This window comes from Panthera uncia, chromosome X, assembly GCF_023721935.1.
Source record: "Panthera uncia isolate 11264 chromosome X, Puncia_PCG_1.0, whole genome shotgun sequence".
Lineage (NCBI taxonomy): Eukaryota > Metazoa > Chordata > Mammalia > Carnivora > Felidae > Panthera > Panthera uncia.
Window position 1 is genome coordinate 55717975 of NC_064817.1, and position 16705 is coordinate 55734679.

Genomic DNA, 16705 nt, shown 5'->3' on the forward strand with positions numbered 1-16705 from the left:
AGTAAAAAAACCCAATGAGAAACTGAAGAGAATATACAGACAGAAAATTAACACATGAAAAGATGCTTAACATCATTAGCCATTAGGTAATGTATATTAAACCACAATGATGTATCAGTACACACCTATCCAAATGGCTAAAATTTAAAAAAAGCTGTGATAACACAAAATGCTGGTGAGTAGGCAAAGAAATGGGATCGCCCAAACATTGCTGGTAGGAATGTGCAATGGTGCAGCTACTCTGAAAAAGGGTATGGCAGTCTCTTGCAAAACTAAACATGCTTACCATACATCTCAGCAATAACACTCTTGCGAATTATCCTAGAGAAATGAAAACCTGTATTCACATAGAAACCTGTACACAAACGTTTATATAGCCACTGTATTGGTAACAACCCCCAAATGGAAACAACCCAAATGTTTTTCAATGAGTGAATGGGTAAACAAACTGGTGCATCTATGATTATTACTGAAAATCATACAAATATTAGAGATAAGCAGAGAATGCTTTGGGAGTGCAGAGGAGTGCCTTGCTCACCCTGGAAGAAGTAGAGAAGAGGGTAAGGGAAGACTTCCAGGAGGAAGTAGCACTGGAGCTTGGTCTTGAAAGGTAAATATAAGTTAACTAGATAAAAAATGGGAGAAGAGCACTCCAGGTAGACAGAACAGCATGTTCAAAGGCATGGAGTCTTAAGAGAGCACCATACATTTGAGGGCATGCAAATGGTAACTCGATGTGATTAAAGCCCTGTGAGGACTAGCAAGAGATGAGGTTGCAGATGTCAGCAGAAAGGCCCTTGGGTCTCCAGGCTAAGGACCCTCTCAGACTGCAGGGAGCCACTGAAGGAATGAGTGTCATATCTGGGTTTCTGAGGGCTCTCTGTGAGACGCTGGGGAGGGTAGCTTGGAGAAGGGTGAGACTGACAGCTAAGAGACCACATGTGGAGGCTTTTCCAATGGTCCAGAGAATGTTCAAAATCCTGTGGCAGGGGCAAAGAGGGCACGGGACAAGGGCAAGAGATGCTTGGTGAATCTCAGCAAAGTGCTCATTGTTCACTGTACAATGATGAGGAGCAGAGGAGATGAGCTGTTTAGAAGGCAGAATTCATTAGAAATGGAGACCACTTCCTGAGGATGAGGACAAAGAAGACCTCTTCCCCACTGTCCCCCCTCTGCCTTGTCCACAATACTCTGTCCACTGCCCTCCCCCTACACCATGTTCCTTCTTACCTCTGTGCTTCTGGGCTTGGGAGGTCCAGTAGGCAGAGGTGATCACCTTCCAGATTACTCAGAATGAACACATTAATGCATAAACCAGAGGCAAATTGATTTCTGTAAGGTGGGGGCATAACTTGGCCCTGGCACCTCTTGGGCAGAGTGCCCCCTTGTAAGGGTTCAGGTGCCTGGGAAGCTGACTTGAATATACACTCAAAACAAAGGGAACTGGGTGTTCTTGGATTTCACATAGGGGATGGCAAAGCGTAGGGCAGTGTCATCATGCAGAACGTACCAGCTTGGAAGTCAGATTTGAGTTCAGAGGCCAACCCTGCCACAGTCCCTAGATGTGCAAACTTGAACATGCTTCTTAATTCCTCTGAGCCTGTTTCTTCAGGTCTAAAATGGCAATGGTGATATTCTGCAAAACAAAGACTGTTGTGAAAATAGGGGTGCCTGGCTGGCTCAGTCAGTAGAGCAATGTGGCCCTTGGTCTTGGGGTTGTGAGTTCAAGCCCCACATTGGGTGTAAAATCTTAGGGTGATGCCTGGGTGGTTCAGTCAGTTAAGCGTCCAACTCTTGATTTCCAGTCAGGTCATGATGTCACAGTTCACGAGCTTGAGCCCCCCATTGGGCTCCACAGTGTCATTGTGGAGTCTGCTTGGTATTCTCTCTCTCCTGATCTCCCTGTCCCTCCCTCCCAAGATAAACTTAAAAAAAATAAAAAATAAAAATAAATAAAATCTTATGGGTGTCTGGGTGGCTCAGTCTGTTAAGCATCTGACTCTTGATTTCAGTTCAGGTTGTGATCTCACAGTTTGTGGGGTAGAGCCCCACATCGGGCTCCATGCTGGGCATAGAGCCTGCTTTTTACTCTCTCTCTGTCCCTCTCCTTCTGCCCCTCCCCTCCTCACACATGCATGTGTGTGTCCATGTGTGCACTCTATCTCAAAAAAAAAAAAAAAAATAAATAAATAAATAAATAAATAAATATCATTTAAAAAAACTGTTGTGAAAATTCAAAGAGATACTGAAGGGAAAGCATCTGACTCATGCTACATATGCCACTTGTGTTGGTTGTTTTCCACTGTCTCAAATGAACACCGCCTCTGAAAAAAATCCACCTCACTAGATACTGGAATATTAATGTTCTCCAGAAACTGCTTGCTTAGACAATGCTAGACAAACATAGATGGAATCTTCTTCTCTGAAGCACTTTAAAAAAAATTACAGTTGTTCAAAGCTTCATTCTCTCATGCCAGACATGTTACAAGGGCATGAAGAGGATTAGAAAGTTCTTTGGCCACTGTGCTCAGGAGACCCATCCATCCCATTGGCAATATACCTGCATCCATTTGCCATAATGGGTGGCTACTTTTGCAGATGGCTGATCTCATCCACTGTGTACTGATTTTTCTTTCTTTCCATTTCCAAAGGTGACCTTTTCCTACCCTTATCTGCAGAGGCTGGGGCCCAGAGCTCCCCATGGATTGACCACCTCTGAATGGGATCAATTAGATCTCTATGCTCTGTTGCTTCAAGCTCCCCTTTTGGAATAAGCTCTGCTAGGGTCTCAAATGGGAAAGAAATTGCAGCCTTTTGTTTGTATAGCAGGTAGGGCAGGATAGTGAGTCTCGGTCAAGGTTTGTGAACTTCTGGGAAGAAGACTGCCAGCTTCCCTTCCTAAGTATTCCTTGTTTAAGAAATACATGAAAGAATCAGTCTGAGGAGGTAATTAATAGAAAATACAACTGGCAGCCATTCCTGGCTCTGACTCACTGTGCACACTCCCGCAGTCGTTACCATGGTTTCAAGGCTGAAGTTTTCTCCTCTCTGCCCCCCTGCCTGCTCTTACGTTCATTTGTCACTCTGCTCCACAGACTCCTCCACAGTCGGTCTCCATAGACTGGTGCCGACTTAACCCTGTAGAGAAGCTGGCTTCTATGGTGTTTGTTTTACAAATAATGGTTATTGCTCTTTTTTCTTGAATAAAAGAAAAATACATGCCAATTGGTATAAACACAATATAATATAAACAGAAATAAATAAAAGGTAGTCACAAACTCACATTCCAGAATGAACACTTCAGATTTTTTTTAAGACTTGATATTTTTTAAGTGATCTCTTCACTCAACTTAGGTCTTGAACCCACAACCCCGAGATCAAGAGTCACAGGTTCCACCGACTGAGCCAGCCAGGCACCCTGAACACTTAAGATTTTATACTTCCTTCCCTGCCTTTTTGTGATGCATACTGCATGGTTGAGATTGTATATGATTCTGAATCTGACTGCCTTACAGTGCTTTTGACCTTGAAACCCCCCAGCAGACCAATGCCCATAGTCTTCTCCTTTGAGCTATTGGCCCCTAGATACTGCTTCAGGTAAGTTCAGCCACTTACACAAACTTGTTTATTATAGTTGTTGCTGTTATCTGCTGGAACACACAGAGCTCTCACAATATTTCAGGCACTAAGCATTTGTCAGGTGCATCTGCCATTTAATACTGGCTCTTCACTGGGATCTGAACTCTGCTTCATTCCCACTCTTCATTCCATGGTCGGTGGTCACAGGAAGGGCTGTTTCCTATGAAAAACCAGAAGTAAAGTGCCTCCTGGGCTCCTGGCTGTGGATGAGCTGATGAACATGAGGCCATACTGACATTGTCAAATTCCATCCCCCATTTCCCAGCCAGACTTGGAAAGTCAGTACATGGGCAGGATCCACCTCACAAGCAGAGAACCAATGATCCCCTCAGCATTGGATGTGTTTCCTACAGTTTATCACTCCCAATCTGAAACAAGGAGTGCCCAAGATGTGGTATGTCCAGAAGTCACAGCAGTACAAGAGGGGGCTGCTTGTTATGTAGGAGTTGGGGGTGGGCACAGTATCAAAAATGCTTGATCCTTTGGTCTGGGCATGAAGCACCCCAGTCCAGCAAGTCTGTATCCAAACACTAAACTCTGAACTGGAGTTCTGGCTGGTAGTGGCAAGCTGGGACAGCTATCTTATGGAGCCTAAGAAAAAGGTTTGACCTTATATACAAATCAGGAGAAGAGGGGTTACAGATAAGGGAAGAAAGTGTGGGGACACAAATTCAAAACTCATTCATCTTACTCTAACATTCTATGAGTTAGTCGTTGGTTTCTGTGCTTTACAAATATAAACTTGTTTAATTCTCTTAACACCCTGTGAGTAGGTACTATTATCATCAACTCCATTTTACAGATAGTGAAACTGAGCCAAAGAAGGATGAGGTAATTTCCTCAAGGTCACAGAGCTAGTAGCCAGATGTTGGAGCAGGGATTTGAAGCCAGGCAGTCTGGCTCCAGAATCCATGCTTTTAAGTATTTTATACTGCACCATTACAGAAAATTTGGAAAATATACAGAAACATATACAACAACCTGTACTAGCACCACTGGTCACATTTTGCTAGGTAGCCTTCCTGTCTTTTATGCATATATAATAGAGCACACTATATACTTTTTCTAAAAAATGAATCATATTCTATAGCTTGGTCTGTAACCTTCCTTAAGTCCATTTCCTGTGTCAGCTTTTCAGACAGCTTTACATTCATTATTTTAAATGGCGCATATCCTTTTGTGTGATTGAAACATTATTTATTTAAGCAATACCCCACTGAGGAACATTTAGACCGCTTCCAATTTTTCTCCATGACAGAGTTCTGCAAGAGGCAGAGGGGTGATAGCTTTTTTTTTTTTTTAACTATCTTCTAAATCCAATCAGCTACAACTGCAGAATAAAATTTAAAAATGAAAAACCTCAAGAGAGAGCAAGGCCTATGAGTAGGAGAGAGCAGGAGGAGGGGGCAACCACCGCGGCTCTTCCTCCTTTCCCTTTGTCTGGCGGCCCCGCGGGATTGGCTAGAGCCGGCGCCAAGGGACTGCAGAGGCCCGCACCTTCCACTACGCATGCGTGGAGGAGATGGGCGGGGGAGTGAGGGAGCATGGGAGCTAGCGCAAATAATGGCGTGCGATAGAAGGAACAGCTACAACAAAAAAAACGCAAAGGCGGGGTTTCCCGCCCCTGCTTCACCACTGGCTCCTCCCCTCTAACAGAACCTAACTTCTTATTGGTCAGACATCTTCAGCTCCATTGGTCCGCGGGCCCAAGGACCGGGTCTGCCCCAAATTATGCCTGCTTCCAGGGCCACAGCAAAAACGGTCAAGTTCGATGCCGTTTTCAGTCGTTTGTTTCGGACATGCCCGTGGGGCCTGAAGGGGCTTTGTCAGGCAACCGAAGCCTTTGACAGTACAGCCCCAAGATTCGAAGATGCCGCCCAAGGGAAAAAGCCGTTCCGGGAAAGGGGGGAAAGGTAGAGCGGCCAAAGCAGCCAGAGAGAATGGGATCGGATGAGGAGCGAGGGGAGGAAGCCGACCGGCGACCCCCAGGGCCCGGGACGGGGCAGTGGGTGGCCAGTGACTAGAGGATTGACCCGGAAGTGAGAAGTTGGAGACAGTGCGGACTTCTCTGGAAAGCCTTTATTGAAAACGCAGGGGAATTAAATGGTAGATAGAGGAAGACAAAGGACTAAGAGGAAGTTTTGATGGTTTCTTCAAAATGGGGAAAACTTAAGAGTGAGGCTGACGTAAAGGATCCGGTAGAGTTAGAGAGGTAAGGGGCCGGAAGGAGTGAAGTTGGAGAAAATGGGGTCTAGGACAGAGGTGGAGAAGTTGACCTTTGAATAGGAGAAAGGACACTTTATGCTCGAGGCCATAGGGAAAGAGACGAGGATGGGTGTGGTTGTAAAAATTGGGGCCACAATGGGGAGGTGTTTATAGGATATCATGATTCATGGCCTCAATTTCTTGTTAAAGTGGAAGGCAAGGGTAATTTTTAAGACCGAGGGGCAAGGACTGAGTGAGGTTCTTAAGAGTGGTAAAGGTTTGGAGTCGTCATTGGGGGTGATGGGAAAGGGAAGGAAACGCTAATAAAAGGATCAGCCCTCAAGGCTGAGAGCCTAAGGTTGAAGGCCATGAATTTGTAGAGGACACAATCTGCACAGTCATGATTTACCTGGTAACTTGCAACTGGCACAATATAAGATTGAAAAGAGCTAGGTGTAGCCTTGAGCCAAGGTTGAGGGTTTGTTGGACAATGAGAATAGAATAGCAGAACAAGTGAATTAAGGGTGACAGTAGGAACACAGATGATCGAGCATGGGGTCTAGACTGGCAGGGGAAGGAGAAATGGGTAGCCCAGGGAAACACATCAGGATAAAGGTACCGAAGTTGGGAGTGATTTCTGTGAAGTCAAAGAGCCAGTGTTGTGAGAGTGAGGCATGAGAAGGCTGGAAGAACATGAAGTTGTAGCCAGAGACTGAACTGTTAGTTCTCGGTGGCACAGTTCCATCGTGTTGTGCCCTTGGGAGCAGGTGGCCTGGAGTAGAAGGCATGGACATTGAGGAGGAGGGAGGTCCAGAAGTGTGAAGTTAGGTTGTTGGGTGATTCCTCAGCCTAGGTGGTGAGGTCATCCAAGATGATGGCAAGAGTGAGGATGGAAAGGCAGCCTGAAACTGCTGCCAGAGTCCTCAGTCAATCAAAGGGAGTGAAGTGGTGGCAGTCAGAAGATGCCAGCATCCAGCAGGGGAGAGGCTGGGATAACAGGAATGCATCATCGTTCAAGAGTGAATGTACAGCAGTTTTAGTGTAATAAAACTCCTTTGGCAGTAACATTTTCCTAGGCATTTGGCGATCAGCATTTTGGGTTTTCAGTTTAGTTGGACATTTATTGAACAACTGTTGTGTGCCATGTACTGTGCTAGGCATTGGAGATACTAAGACAAGTAAGATGGAATCTCCTGATTAAAACTTTTCAGTGGTTCCCTATTGTAGGTTCCTTAGTGGGGCTCATAGGCCCTCATGCCCTAACCTTCAGCCATTTCCCCAGGGCTTACTTATCTCACAGCATTCCCACCTCAGACTTGGATTCATCCATAGTTTCATACACACCACGGTGTTTGACCACCCTGGGGTGTCTCCTCATCCTTGTCTTTTCTTCACTTAGCTTCTGTTCATCCAGGAAACCTTCCCTGACTGGCTAAAATGGCTCTCTGTGCTTCCACAGCCTTCTGTCCATAGATCACAGGTCATTCTCCTGAAATGATCTGTTTACGTATCTGTCTTCCCCAGTAGAATATGAATTTCCTGAAGGAAGATACCATGGCTTGTTCATCTTTGTATGCCCAGTGTCTAATAGTTATTTAGGAAATGTTTATTGAACTGAACATTTAATCCAGCAGTAGTTCTTAGGAACATGAGCCTCTAAAAGTAAGTATGCTGCCACAAACAACAAAGTTGGTGTAGTGGTGAGATGACATAATAGTAAAATGTAAGATGCTCCCTGTGGTGGGTAATCTGAATACCAACAACTTTTCTTAGTAAGGTATCAATAGGCAATGCAGGAGACTCCAGGAATTTGGACAATGAATACATTCTTTAGCCAAATATGGGTGGTGGGAAATTTGATCTTTATTTAAAATAGATTCTTAGAGATTTTACTTATTGGAATTGTGAGTACTCAAATACATAGTTGCAGTGCTTATTAGAAATCTTACAGGAGGGGGGCGCCTGGGTGGCTCAGTCGGTTAACGTCCGACTTTGGCTAAGATCAGGATCTCACGGTTTGTGAGTTCGAGCCCTGTGTCGGGTTCTGTGCTAACAGCCTCAGAGCCTGGAGCTTGATTCAGAGTCTGTGTCTCCCCCTCTCTCTGCGCCTCCCATGCTCATGCTCTATATCTCTCTGTCTCTCAATAATATATAAATGTTAAAAAAAAAATCTTACAGGAGCTCGGAGATTTGCCCTTAGAAGCAGGATTTCAAATTGGGTCCAGAGAATCTGGACCAGACTTTTGGCACTCTCATTCATCCATTAGCACACTCACTTGTATATCTGTTTTCTACGAAGGGCTTATGTGGGCATGAATTTCTTGTTTTAAGAGAGGTGAATCACAGGTTAATTGTAGCTTCCTGTAGTAAAGTGGCAGAGTGCCCCTTTGAAGCATGGTGCTATGACAGAAGTATCCACTCCTCTTGTATTGGACCTTTCTGTAAATATCAAGATGCATTTTAAATGAGTACCTATGATCTCTTCTCTAAAGGGGGAGCAGCCTCTGGGAGTGACAGTTCTGACAAGAAGGCTCAGGGTCCCAAAGGTGGTGGCAATGCAGTAAAGGTGAGTTACTAGTTCCTTTTCTTTCATGTTAAATATAAATAACATACATATACATGTGTTATTTTGGTACCCAGAAAAGGAAAAGACAGTATGCTTAACCCATTCTAAGAGGCTAGCCTACTTACTACTGGGGCACCTGGGTGGCTCAGTCAGTTAAGCATCTCACTCTTATTTCAGCTCTGGTCACAATCTCACGGTCATGATGACCAGTCGTGATCGAGCCCCTCATTGGACTCTGCACTGAAACGGTGTGGAGCCTGCTTGGGATTCTCTTTCTTTTTCTCTCTCTGCCCCTTCCCCCCGCCAAAATAAACTTAAAAAAAGAGGCTAGCCTACTACTGATATGAAATCAAGATAACATAAAATTGGAAAATAGGGACCAGTGTCACAAAGTAATTCCATTTTATTTCTCAACTGTTCCCTCAAACATCCAGAATTTCTTCATACTTTGTATTGTTTCTTAACATGTATTAAGTTAGATCTTCCCAGTAAGTGAATGAACTGTTTGTCAGAAGGAAATAATATTTAATATTTTATGTTGCTCCCCCAATTAGTAAGCTACAGTCCAGGGACCTGACCATGAACATTGGGATGGGAGGCAATCACAAATAACTATTTGAAGTACTTGACCTAGTACAGAGGAGTGTTATCTGCCCTGGGAAAACAAAACCTTACTACTTAGTGCTACGTAACAAGGCAGTTTCATTGTTTCAGAGTATGGGATCCGATACTTGGATTCATTCATTCAATAAGGATTTAGTGACATCTGCCCTGTGCCAAGCAGTGTACTGAGATGGTTTCTGTATTTAAAAACAAAAACAAAAACGGGCACCAGGGTGGCTCATTCAATTGAGCTTTCAATTTCAGCTCAGGTCACAATCTCATGGTTCATGAGTTTGAGCCCTGCGTTGAGCTCTGTGCTGACAGCTCAGAGCCTGAAACCTGCTTCAGATTCTCTGTCTCCGTCTCTCTCTCTCTGCCCCTCCCCTGCTCACACTCTGTCTATCTGTCTCTCAAAAATAAATAAACATTAGGGGCGCCTGGGTGGCTCAGTCGGTTAAGCGGCCGACTTCGGCTCAGGTCATGATCTCGCGGTCCATGAGTTCGAGCCCCGCATCGGGCTCTGTGCTGACTGCTCAGAGCCTGGAGCCTGTTTCAGATTCTGTGTCTCCCTCTCTCTGACCCTCCCCTGTTCATGCTCTGTCTCTCCCTGTCTTGAAAATAAATAAAACGTTAAAAAAATTTTTTTTCTAAATAAAAAATAAATAAATAAACATTAAAAAAATCTTTAAAAAATCCAGCAGGTAAGAGATGGTTTCTATTATCACAGTATACTTGGAGCAGTTAGGTAAAGATAAATTTCACTGCTGTATAATAAGTGGAGTAGTGGATTGCATCGTATAAACCCAGCCATGCACACGCAGCCAAAAAAAAGAGAGAGGGAGCATAGAAACAGTGTGGGCTTTTCTACCCACTTTTCTACTCGATGACCCTATGGCCCAGAGAAAGTGAGGTAGGAGACATTAATCAGCTTCTCCATAGTAGACCTCTGTTCTCGTATGAGCATCCAGTTATGTGAAGTGGGATTCTGGTATCCAAAGAGAAGTTCTCATAAAACGTGGTCCCTAAATATAAACCAAGTACTTCATCTGGTGTTCAGCTGAAGAAGTTGTCATTGTTGCCGCAGTCTGGGGAGACAGGCTGTGTTGGGTTTGATGAGGGCTGACATGTTGGTCTCCAGTATGGCATCTTCATAAGGGATATTGTAGGGAATTTTGGCCATATACAATTTTCACCTTATATGCTGGCTTTTACAAGCACCCAACACAAGAGACTGCTCCGCTGCACATGGCTTCAAAGAGGATTCTTGCTCTTTCTGGAAAAAAATGATTTCAGTGTGGCTGTGCATGAGGTATGTGGAAAGAAGTGGCACATAGGAAATTTGATTAGAACTAAATTCTCTTGCTAAGCTTTTTCTTTTGAGATTATTTTATTTTTATTTTATTTTGGGAGAGAGAGAGAGCAAGCACATGAGCAGGGGAGGGGCAGAGAGAGAGGGAGACAGAGAATCCCAAGCAGGCTCTAAGCTGTCAGCACAGAGGCCGATATGTGCCTCAATCCCACAAACCGTGAGATCATGACCTGAGCCAAAATCCAGAGTTGGACACCTAACCAACTGATCAACCCAGGCACCCCATCTTTTGAGATAATTTGAGACTCACATTCCACTTGTAAGAAATGGTACATGTGCTGTTTCCTGTTTCCCCCCGATAACATGTTACATCAAACTCTAGTACACAGCACAACCAGGAGGTTGACGTTGATCCAGTAAACATACAGAACATTTCCATCGCCCCCAGAATCCCTCTTGTTGCCCTTTTATAGCCATACCCACTTTCCTCCCCCACCTTCCCTCCGTCCTTAACCCCTGGCAGCAACTGATCTGTTCTCTATTTCTGTAATTTTATAATTTCAAGAATGTTACACGAATGGAATGACACAATATGTAACCTTTTGGCTTTTTCACTGGCATAATTCTCCGGAGATTTCACCTATCAATAGTCTATTCCTTTGTATTGCTAAGTAGTGTGCCATGGAATGGGTGTGCCGTAGTATGTTTAACTGTTCACCTGCTAGAGGACATCTGAGTTATTTCTGGTGTTTGGAAAGGTCCCAGTAGGAAGGGAACCCTGGAACCCTCCAGCCTTTTAGGGGCTAGGCTCCTTCCACATCCTGCCATCCTGCTTTCAATCCCACTCCTGAGCCCACACCCTGCCCTGTGTCTCTAGAGCTATCCAGATTCTGAAATCCACCTACCAACCACAGCTTCCTTCCTTCCCCTTTGCTTCCTGCCTCCCCCAGTCTTGTTCTGTTCTTCTGTGCATATGGACCTCTAGCCCTCAAGCCTGCCTGTTCTTCCCACCGTCTCCCGGCTTCCTGTCTGTTGTCCAAGCCCTGTATGTCCTGTAGGCTGGAAATTAGATCAGAGAGCTTGACCACTGGATGTTGGAGCCCCGACTCTTTTTCCTTTTGGTCAGCTGTTGCATCCACCTGCCAGACTACCAACTCCAGATCATCCAGTGGTCTACTTCCTTTACATTAAAATTTTTTTAATGTTTGTTTATTTTTGAGAGAGAGAGACAAGGAGAGGGACGGAGGGGGTGCGGACAGAGGATCCAAAGCAGGCTCTGTGCTGACAGCAGCATGCCCAATGACGGGCTTGAACTCACGAACTGTGAAATCATGACCTGAGCCGAAGCCAGAAGCTTAACTGACTAAGCCACCCAGGCGCCCCTACTTCCTTTACATTTAAACCCAGAACTGCTGGGCCCTGCTGGAGAGTCACACAGCCTTGGGAATTGGGACCACTAATTCCTGGTCTCTAACCTTAGCTAGGCTCTCAGTACTACTCAGCAGTCCTCTGCCACTCACTTCAAGCCATCCACCACCCTGCTCCAGTCCGTCAGTAGATAACTTCGTCCATTGTTTCTCAATCCTGCTGTACATCAGATTCGCCTAGATAGCTTCTCAAACTACCAATGTCCAGGGTCCCACCCCAGACCAGCTGCCTCAGAATCCCTGGAGGATGGGGCCTGGACCTTGGTGGATTTTTTATTTATCTTTTTAAAAAATTTTTTAATGTTTATTTATTTTTGAGAGAGAGCGAGAGAGAGAGCATGAGTGAGGGAGGGGCATAGAGAGAGGGAGACACAGAATCTGAAGCAGGCTTCAGGCTCTGAGCTGTCGGCATAGAGCCTGATCAGGGCTGGAACTCAAAAGCCGTGAGATCATGACCTGAGCCAAAGTCGGACGCTCAACCTACTGAGCCACCCAGGTGCCCCTCAAAAGCACTGAGGACGATTCTGAAATACTGCCAGGGTTGACAAACACTGACCCAGTGTCACAGGGTTGGTGTGAGGATTTCATGAGAGAAGTGCTTAGCACATGCCTAGCAAATAATAACTTTTAAATATTGTTAAATTTTCAGAAGAAAATGGAAACCTGATCTATTGTGAGGAACTCGTTGGCTTTCTGGCCCCCTCTCCAACAAAGTTCTCTTCACCCACATCTCCCTTCTCTGTCTTCTCATCTTTCTTTCTTTAAGACTAATAAGTTTTTCAAGCAGGGCTCTGAGTACCAGGCCTTATCCTGCATTATGTCCACCCTGTTTCTTTGCTCTGTCTTCAACCTTTCCCTCTTTACTGCATCTTTCCCTTCATTCTGAGACCTCTGCCCAGGGACCTTTAAAATACGTACATGTTGGGCTGCCTGGGTGGCTCAGTCGGTTAAGCATCCGACTTCGGCTCAGGTCATGATCTCACAGTCCTTGAGTTCGAGCCCTGCGTCGGGCTCTGTGCTGGAGCCTGCTTCGGGTTCTGTGTCTGCCTCTCTCTTTGCCCCTCCCCCATTTGTGCTCTGTCTCTCTCCCTCTCTCTCCCTCAAAAATAAATAAACATTTAAAAAAAAATTTTTAAAGCAAAATATAAAAAACAATAAAAAATAAAAATAACATATATACATGTCTGTGACCATTTTCTTCTGATAAGAGCCCTTTCTCTTTTTCTACCTCAGCTGAGGGAGTACCCCACACGGATTTCCTTCCTGCCTCCTATCCCTCTCTCTGTGTGCCCTCCACCATCTGGCTTCTGCAGTTTCTACTCTTCTGAAACTGCTTTTGCTAAGGTCATCAATCACTCATTGCTAAATCGGTTGTACTTCTTACCTGATCACTCTGCTGCATTTAAACCTGTTGACCATTTCCTCCTTGAAACTTTCTTTTGGCTTGGTTTCTATTAACACACCTTTCCTACCTTTCTGGCCTTTCTTTTTATATTATGGTTATTGAGCTTTTTCCTTGCTTATTGCTTAAACATCAGTGTTCTCCGAGGATGTCTTTAACCTACGTTTCTCCTATTCTCATTCTACGTAACCTTCCTGGGCAATCTCATCACCTCCCATAGTGTCAGCTGCTACCTCTGTGCTAATCACTCCCAAATTCTCTGTGGGTTGGCTCTCTTGTTTTTTAAGTTTATTCATTTATTTAGAGAGAGAGTGAGAATGCACAGGAAAGGCAGAGAGAAAATCCCAAGCAGGCTCTGCACTGTCAGTGCAGAGCCTGACGCAGGGCTCAAACCCACAAACAGCAAGATCATGACCTGAGCCAAAATCAGGAGTTGGACACTTAACCAACTGAGCTACCCAGGTGCCCCAGGGTTGGCTGTCTTCTAAGATGCCAGCCTTACACAGTTGCCAGTTGGTCACATTGCAAACCCCACAGGTACTACAGACTCATTATGTGTAACCTGTCAGACTGTCCAGACCAAAATACTTGTTTATTCATGTATAAGGTGCTGGGTGGTCTCCCCTTTCTGTGATCATGAATACTGTAATTCAGTTCCCAGTAATTGTACCAGAAGGTTGCTTTGTGAGTGTAGAAGCATAAAGAGGGGGGGCATCCTAGAAGCTGTTTTGGCCAGGCCAACTTGAGGTCTTGATGAACTGTCCTTGTTTCCCAACATGTATCTCTAGTGTCCAGATTGTTCCTGTCTGCCAGGGACAGTACATTCTGTACATCCTGTACATTCTATATAATTTTGCCTCTCTGAACCCTGCTTTTTGACACATTCTTTCCTTTGCTATCTATGTTCCTAACTCCTGTGTAGCTCCTCCATCGGGAAGTTATTCCTGTGGGCCTAGAATCCCCTTGCCCCCAATTGCAATAGTTGAACCCTGAAGACAACCTTGATTTGCTTGTCTCCATTTATAAGGGAGACACCTTTAGCCCCCATCCCAGTGTATCACTTACAATATGAAACAATGGATTGTGTTTGAGAAATTGGAAATCCTGCAAAATGGCTACCCTGACAAAACCAGTTTTCAAGATAGAGTGATTTTAATAAAAACACATGGCTTTATGTAAACATAGGTCAAACTTGAATACTTCTATAGGGTTGAGTATTCTTAATCAACATACGATACTTTTTCAAAGTGTTGAATTGTGAGGAGGCTTTATACCTTGGGCCTTTTTTCATAAAAAATATTTCCTAGTGGGTTTTTAAATATCATCCCCACTCTGATGAAATAACAGCTAACCTTTATTGAATACTGACTGCATCACCTCAGTCTTCACAACCCTATGAGAACACATAAGTACTATTATTATCTCAGTGCACAAAGGGGGAAACAGAGGTTTAAGAAAATGCCTACAATTGGGGCACCTGGGTGGTTCAGTCAGTTAAGTGTCTAACTTCCGCTGAGGTCATGATCTCACAGTTTGTGGGTTCAAGCCCCACATTAGGCTCTGTGCTGATGGCCTAGAACCTAGAACCTGCTTTGGATTCGGTGTCTCCCTCTCTTTCTGCCTCTCCCCCACTTGTGCTCTGTCTCTCAAATGTTAAAAATTTTTTAAAAAGAAAAAAAATGCCTGCAATTGTACAGCAGAGGTGGGATTTGACTCAAAGGCCCAAGCTTTCAACTATTCTGTTTCCTCTTCCTGTTACCATTGAAGTACATGGTTAAGATAGTAGCTTCCCACAGCCAGGTGCCCATTTTCCATCTAAATCAGATTTCTGAGGGGTGCCTGAGCTCAGTCAGTTAAGCGTCCGATTTCTCCTCAGGTCATGATCTCACAGTTTGTGAGTTCAAGCCCCATGTCGGGCTCTGTGCTGACATCTCGGAGCCTGGAGCCTGCTTCAGATTCTGTGTCTCCCTCTCTCTGCCCCTCCCCTACATGCGCTCGCTCGCTCACTCTCTCAAATATAAACACTGAAAAATTTTTTTAGTAAAAAAAAATTTAAGTTAATTAAAAAAAAATCAGAGTTCTGAGATAGTGTCTTGACATGGGAAACGAGCTTGTGGCCATCGCCCAACTGAGCAGACTTCAGGGTTTTGTTGCCGTAACCTGATCTATTTTTTCACTACTGGGGGTAATACAGCATGACTGCTGTACTGTGAGAAAAGGAATTGTTTGTGTCTCTCAAATTATGTGACCATACTTTTTCCTTGTAGGTCAGACACATTCTGTGTGAAAAACATGGGAAAATCATGGAAGCCATGGAAAAGTTGAAATCTGGAATGAGATTCAATGAAGTGGCCATACAGTATAGTGAAGATAAAGCCAGGCAAGGGGTATGGTGTTGTTTTCATTTATCCCCCATGGAGGACACACAGTGGTAGGGGTTATTTCTATGTTCTGCCTTTAATTTTAGCCATATCTTGGTTTAAAGATCTTAAAAGCAGAAATGTACAGTTGTGTACAGGGCACCTGTTGTCTAAGACTAGGCATGACCAAACTCGCACAGCTGAGACACCTGGCAGCATTGTGAGTGCTTATGTGTTCAGTCCATGGTTGGATCTCTTTCACCCATTTGTCCTTGTCAGGCCCACTTCTTTACAGCCCAGGCAAATAAAACTAGGAACCTTAGCATTTGTGTTGGGAAATTCTCAAGCTACTGTAGAACTGTTTCCTCTGGAGGGCCACCTGACATCACATATCTTTTGGGTTTTTCAGGGTGACTTGGGTTGGATGACCAGAGGTACCATGGTGGGACCATTTCAAGAAGCAGCATTTGCCTTGCCCATAAGTGGGCTGGATAAGCCTGTGTTTACAGACCCTCCAGTTAAGACAAAATTTGGATATCATATTATTATGGTTGAAGGGAGAAAATAAAATTGTATGGAAGACTGACAGTGTTTTATACAATTCTGTTTATTTCTTTTTAAAAAAAATTTTTTTTTGATGTTTTTATTTATTTCTGAGACAGAGAGAGACAGAGCATGAGCAGGGGAGGGGCAGAGAGAGAGGGAGACACAGAATCTCAAACGGGCTCCAGGCTCTGAGTCATTGGCACAGAGCCTGACGCGGGGCTCGAACTCACGAGCTGTGAGATCATGACCTGAGCTGAAGTCGGACGCCCAATCGACTAAGCCACCCAGGTGCCCCTGTTTATTTCTTTAAAAGGTGTTGAATAATCCTTGTATTTTATGAACTCTGTCATTGTGGGTTTGTCGGCACAAGATGAGGTGGGGAAAAGTTAGTGTGCACACTATAGTGGGTATTCAGTCAGCTGTTCTCAAAGATAAGTCAAGGAAGGGCACCCAGCTGGCTCAGTCGGTAGAGCATGCAACTCTTGATCTTGGGATTGTGAGTTTGAGCCCCACATTGGGTGTAAAGTTTACTTAATTAAAAAAAGAGAGAAGTCAAGCAGACTCCTTTTAACCTTCAGTCTCTTTTCCCTCAGAGCTACTGTCTGTGATTCTCAGTATACCCCATAAGTTAATTTAAAAATCATCTCT

The 16705-nt window shown here is 44.4% G+C and overlaps 1 protein-coding gene across 1 annotated transcript; it reads left to right on the forward strand.

The window, feature by feature from the left end:
• The first annotated feature begins 5406 nt into the window (after positions 1–5406).
• Positions 5407–16097, forward strand: PIN4 (peptidylprolyl cis/trans isomerase, NIMA-interacting 4). The gene is made up of 4 exons (XM_049643971.1): positions 5407–5552; positions 8337–8410; positions 15419–15538; positions 15921–16097. The coding sequence occupies exons 1-4, from the start codon at positions 5510–5512 to the stop codon at positions 16077–16079; spliced, it is 396 nt and encodes a 131-aa protein (XP_049499928.1). The 5' UTR covers positions 5407–5509; the 3' UTR covers positions 16080–16097.
• Positions 16098–16705: the final 608 nt, after the last annotated feature.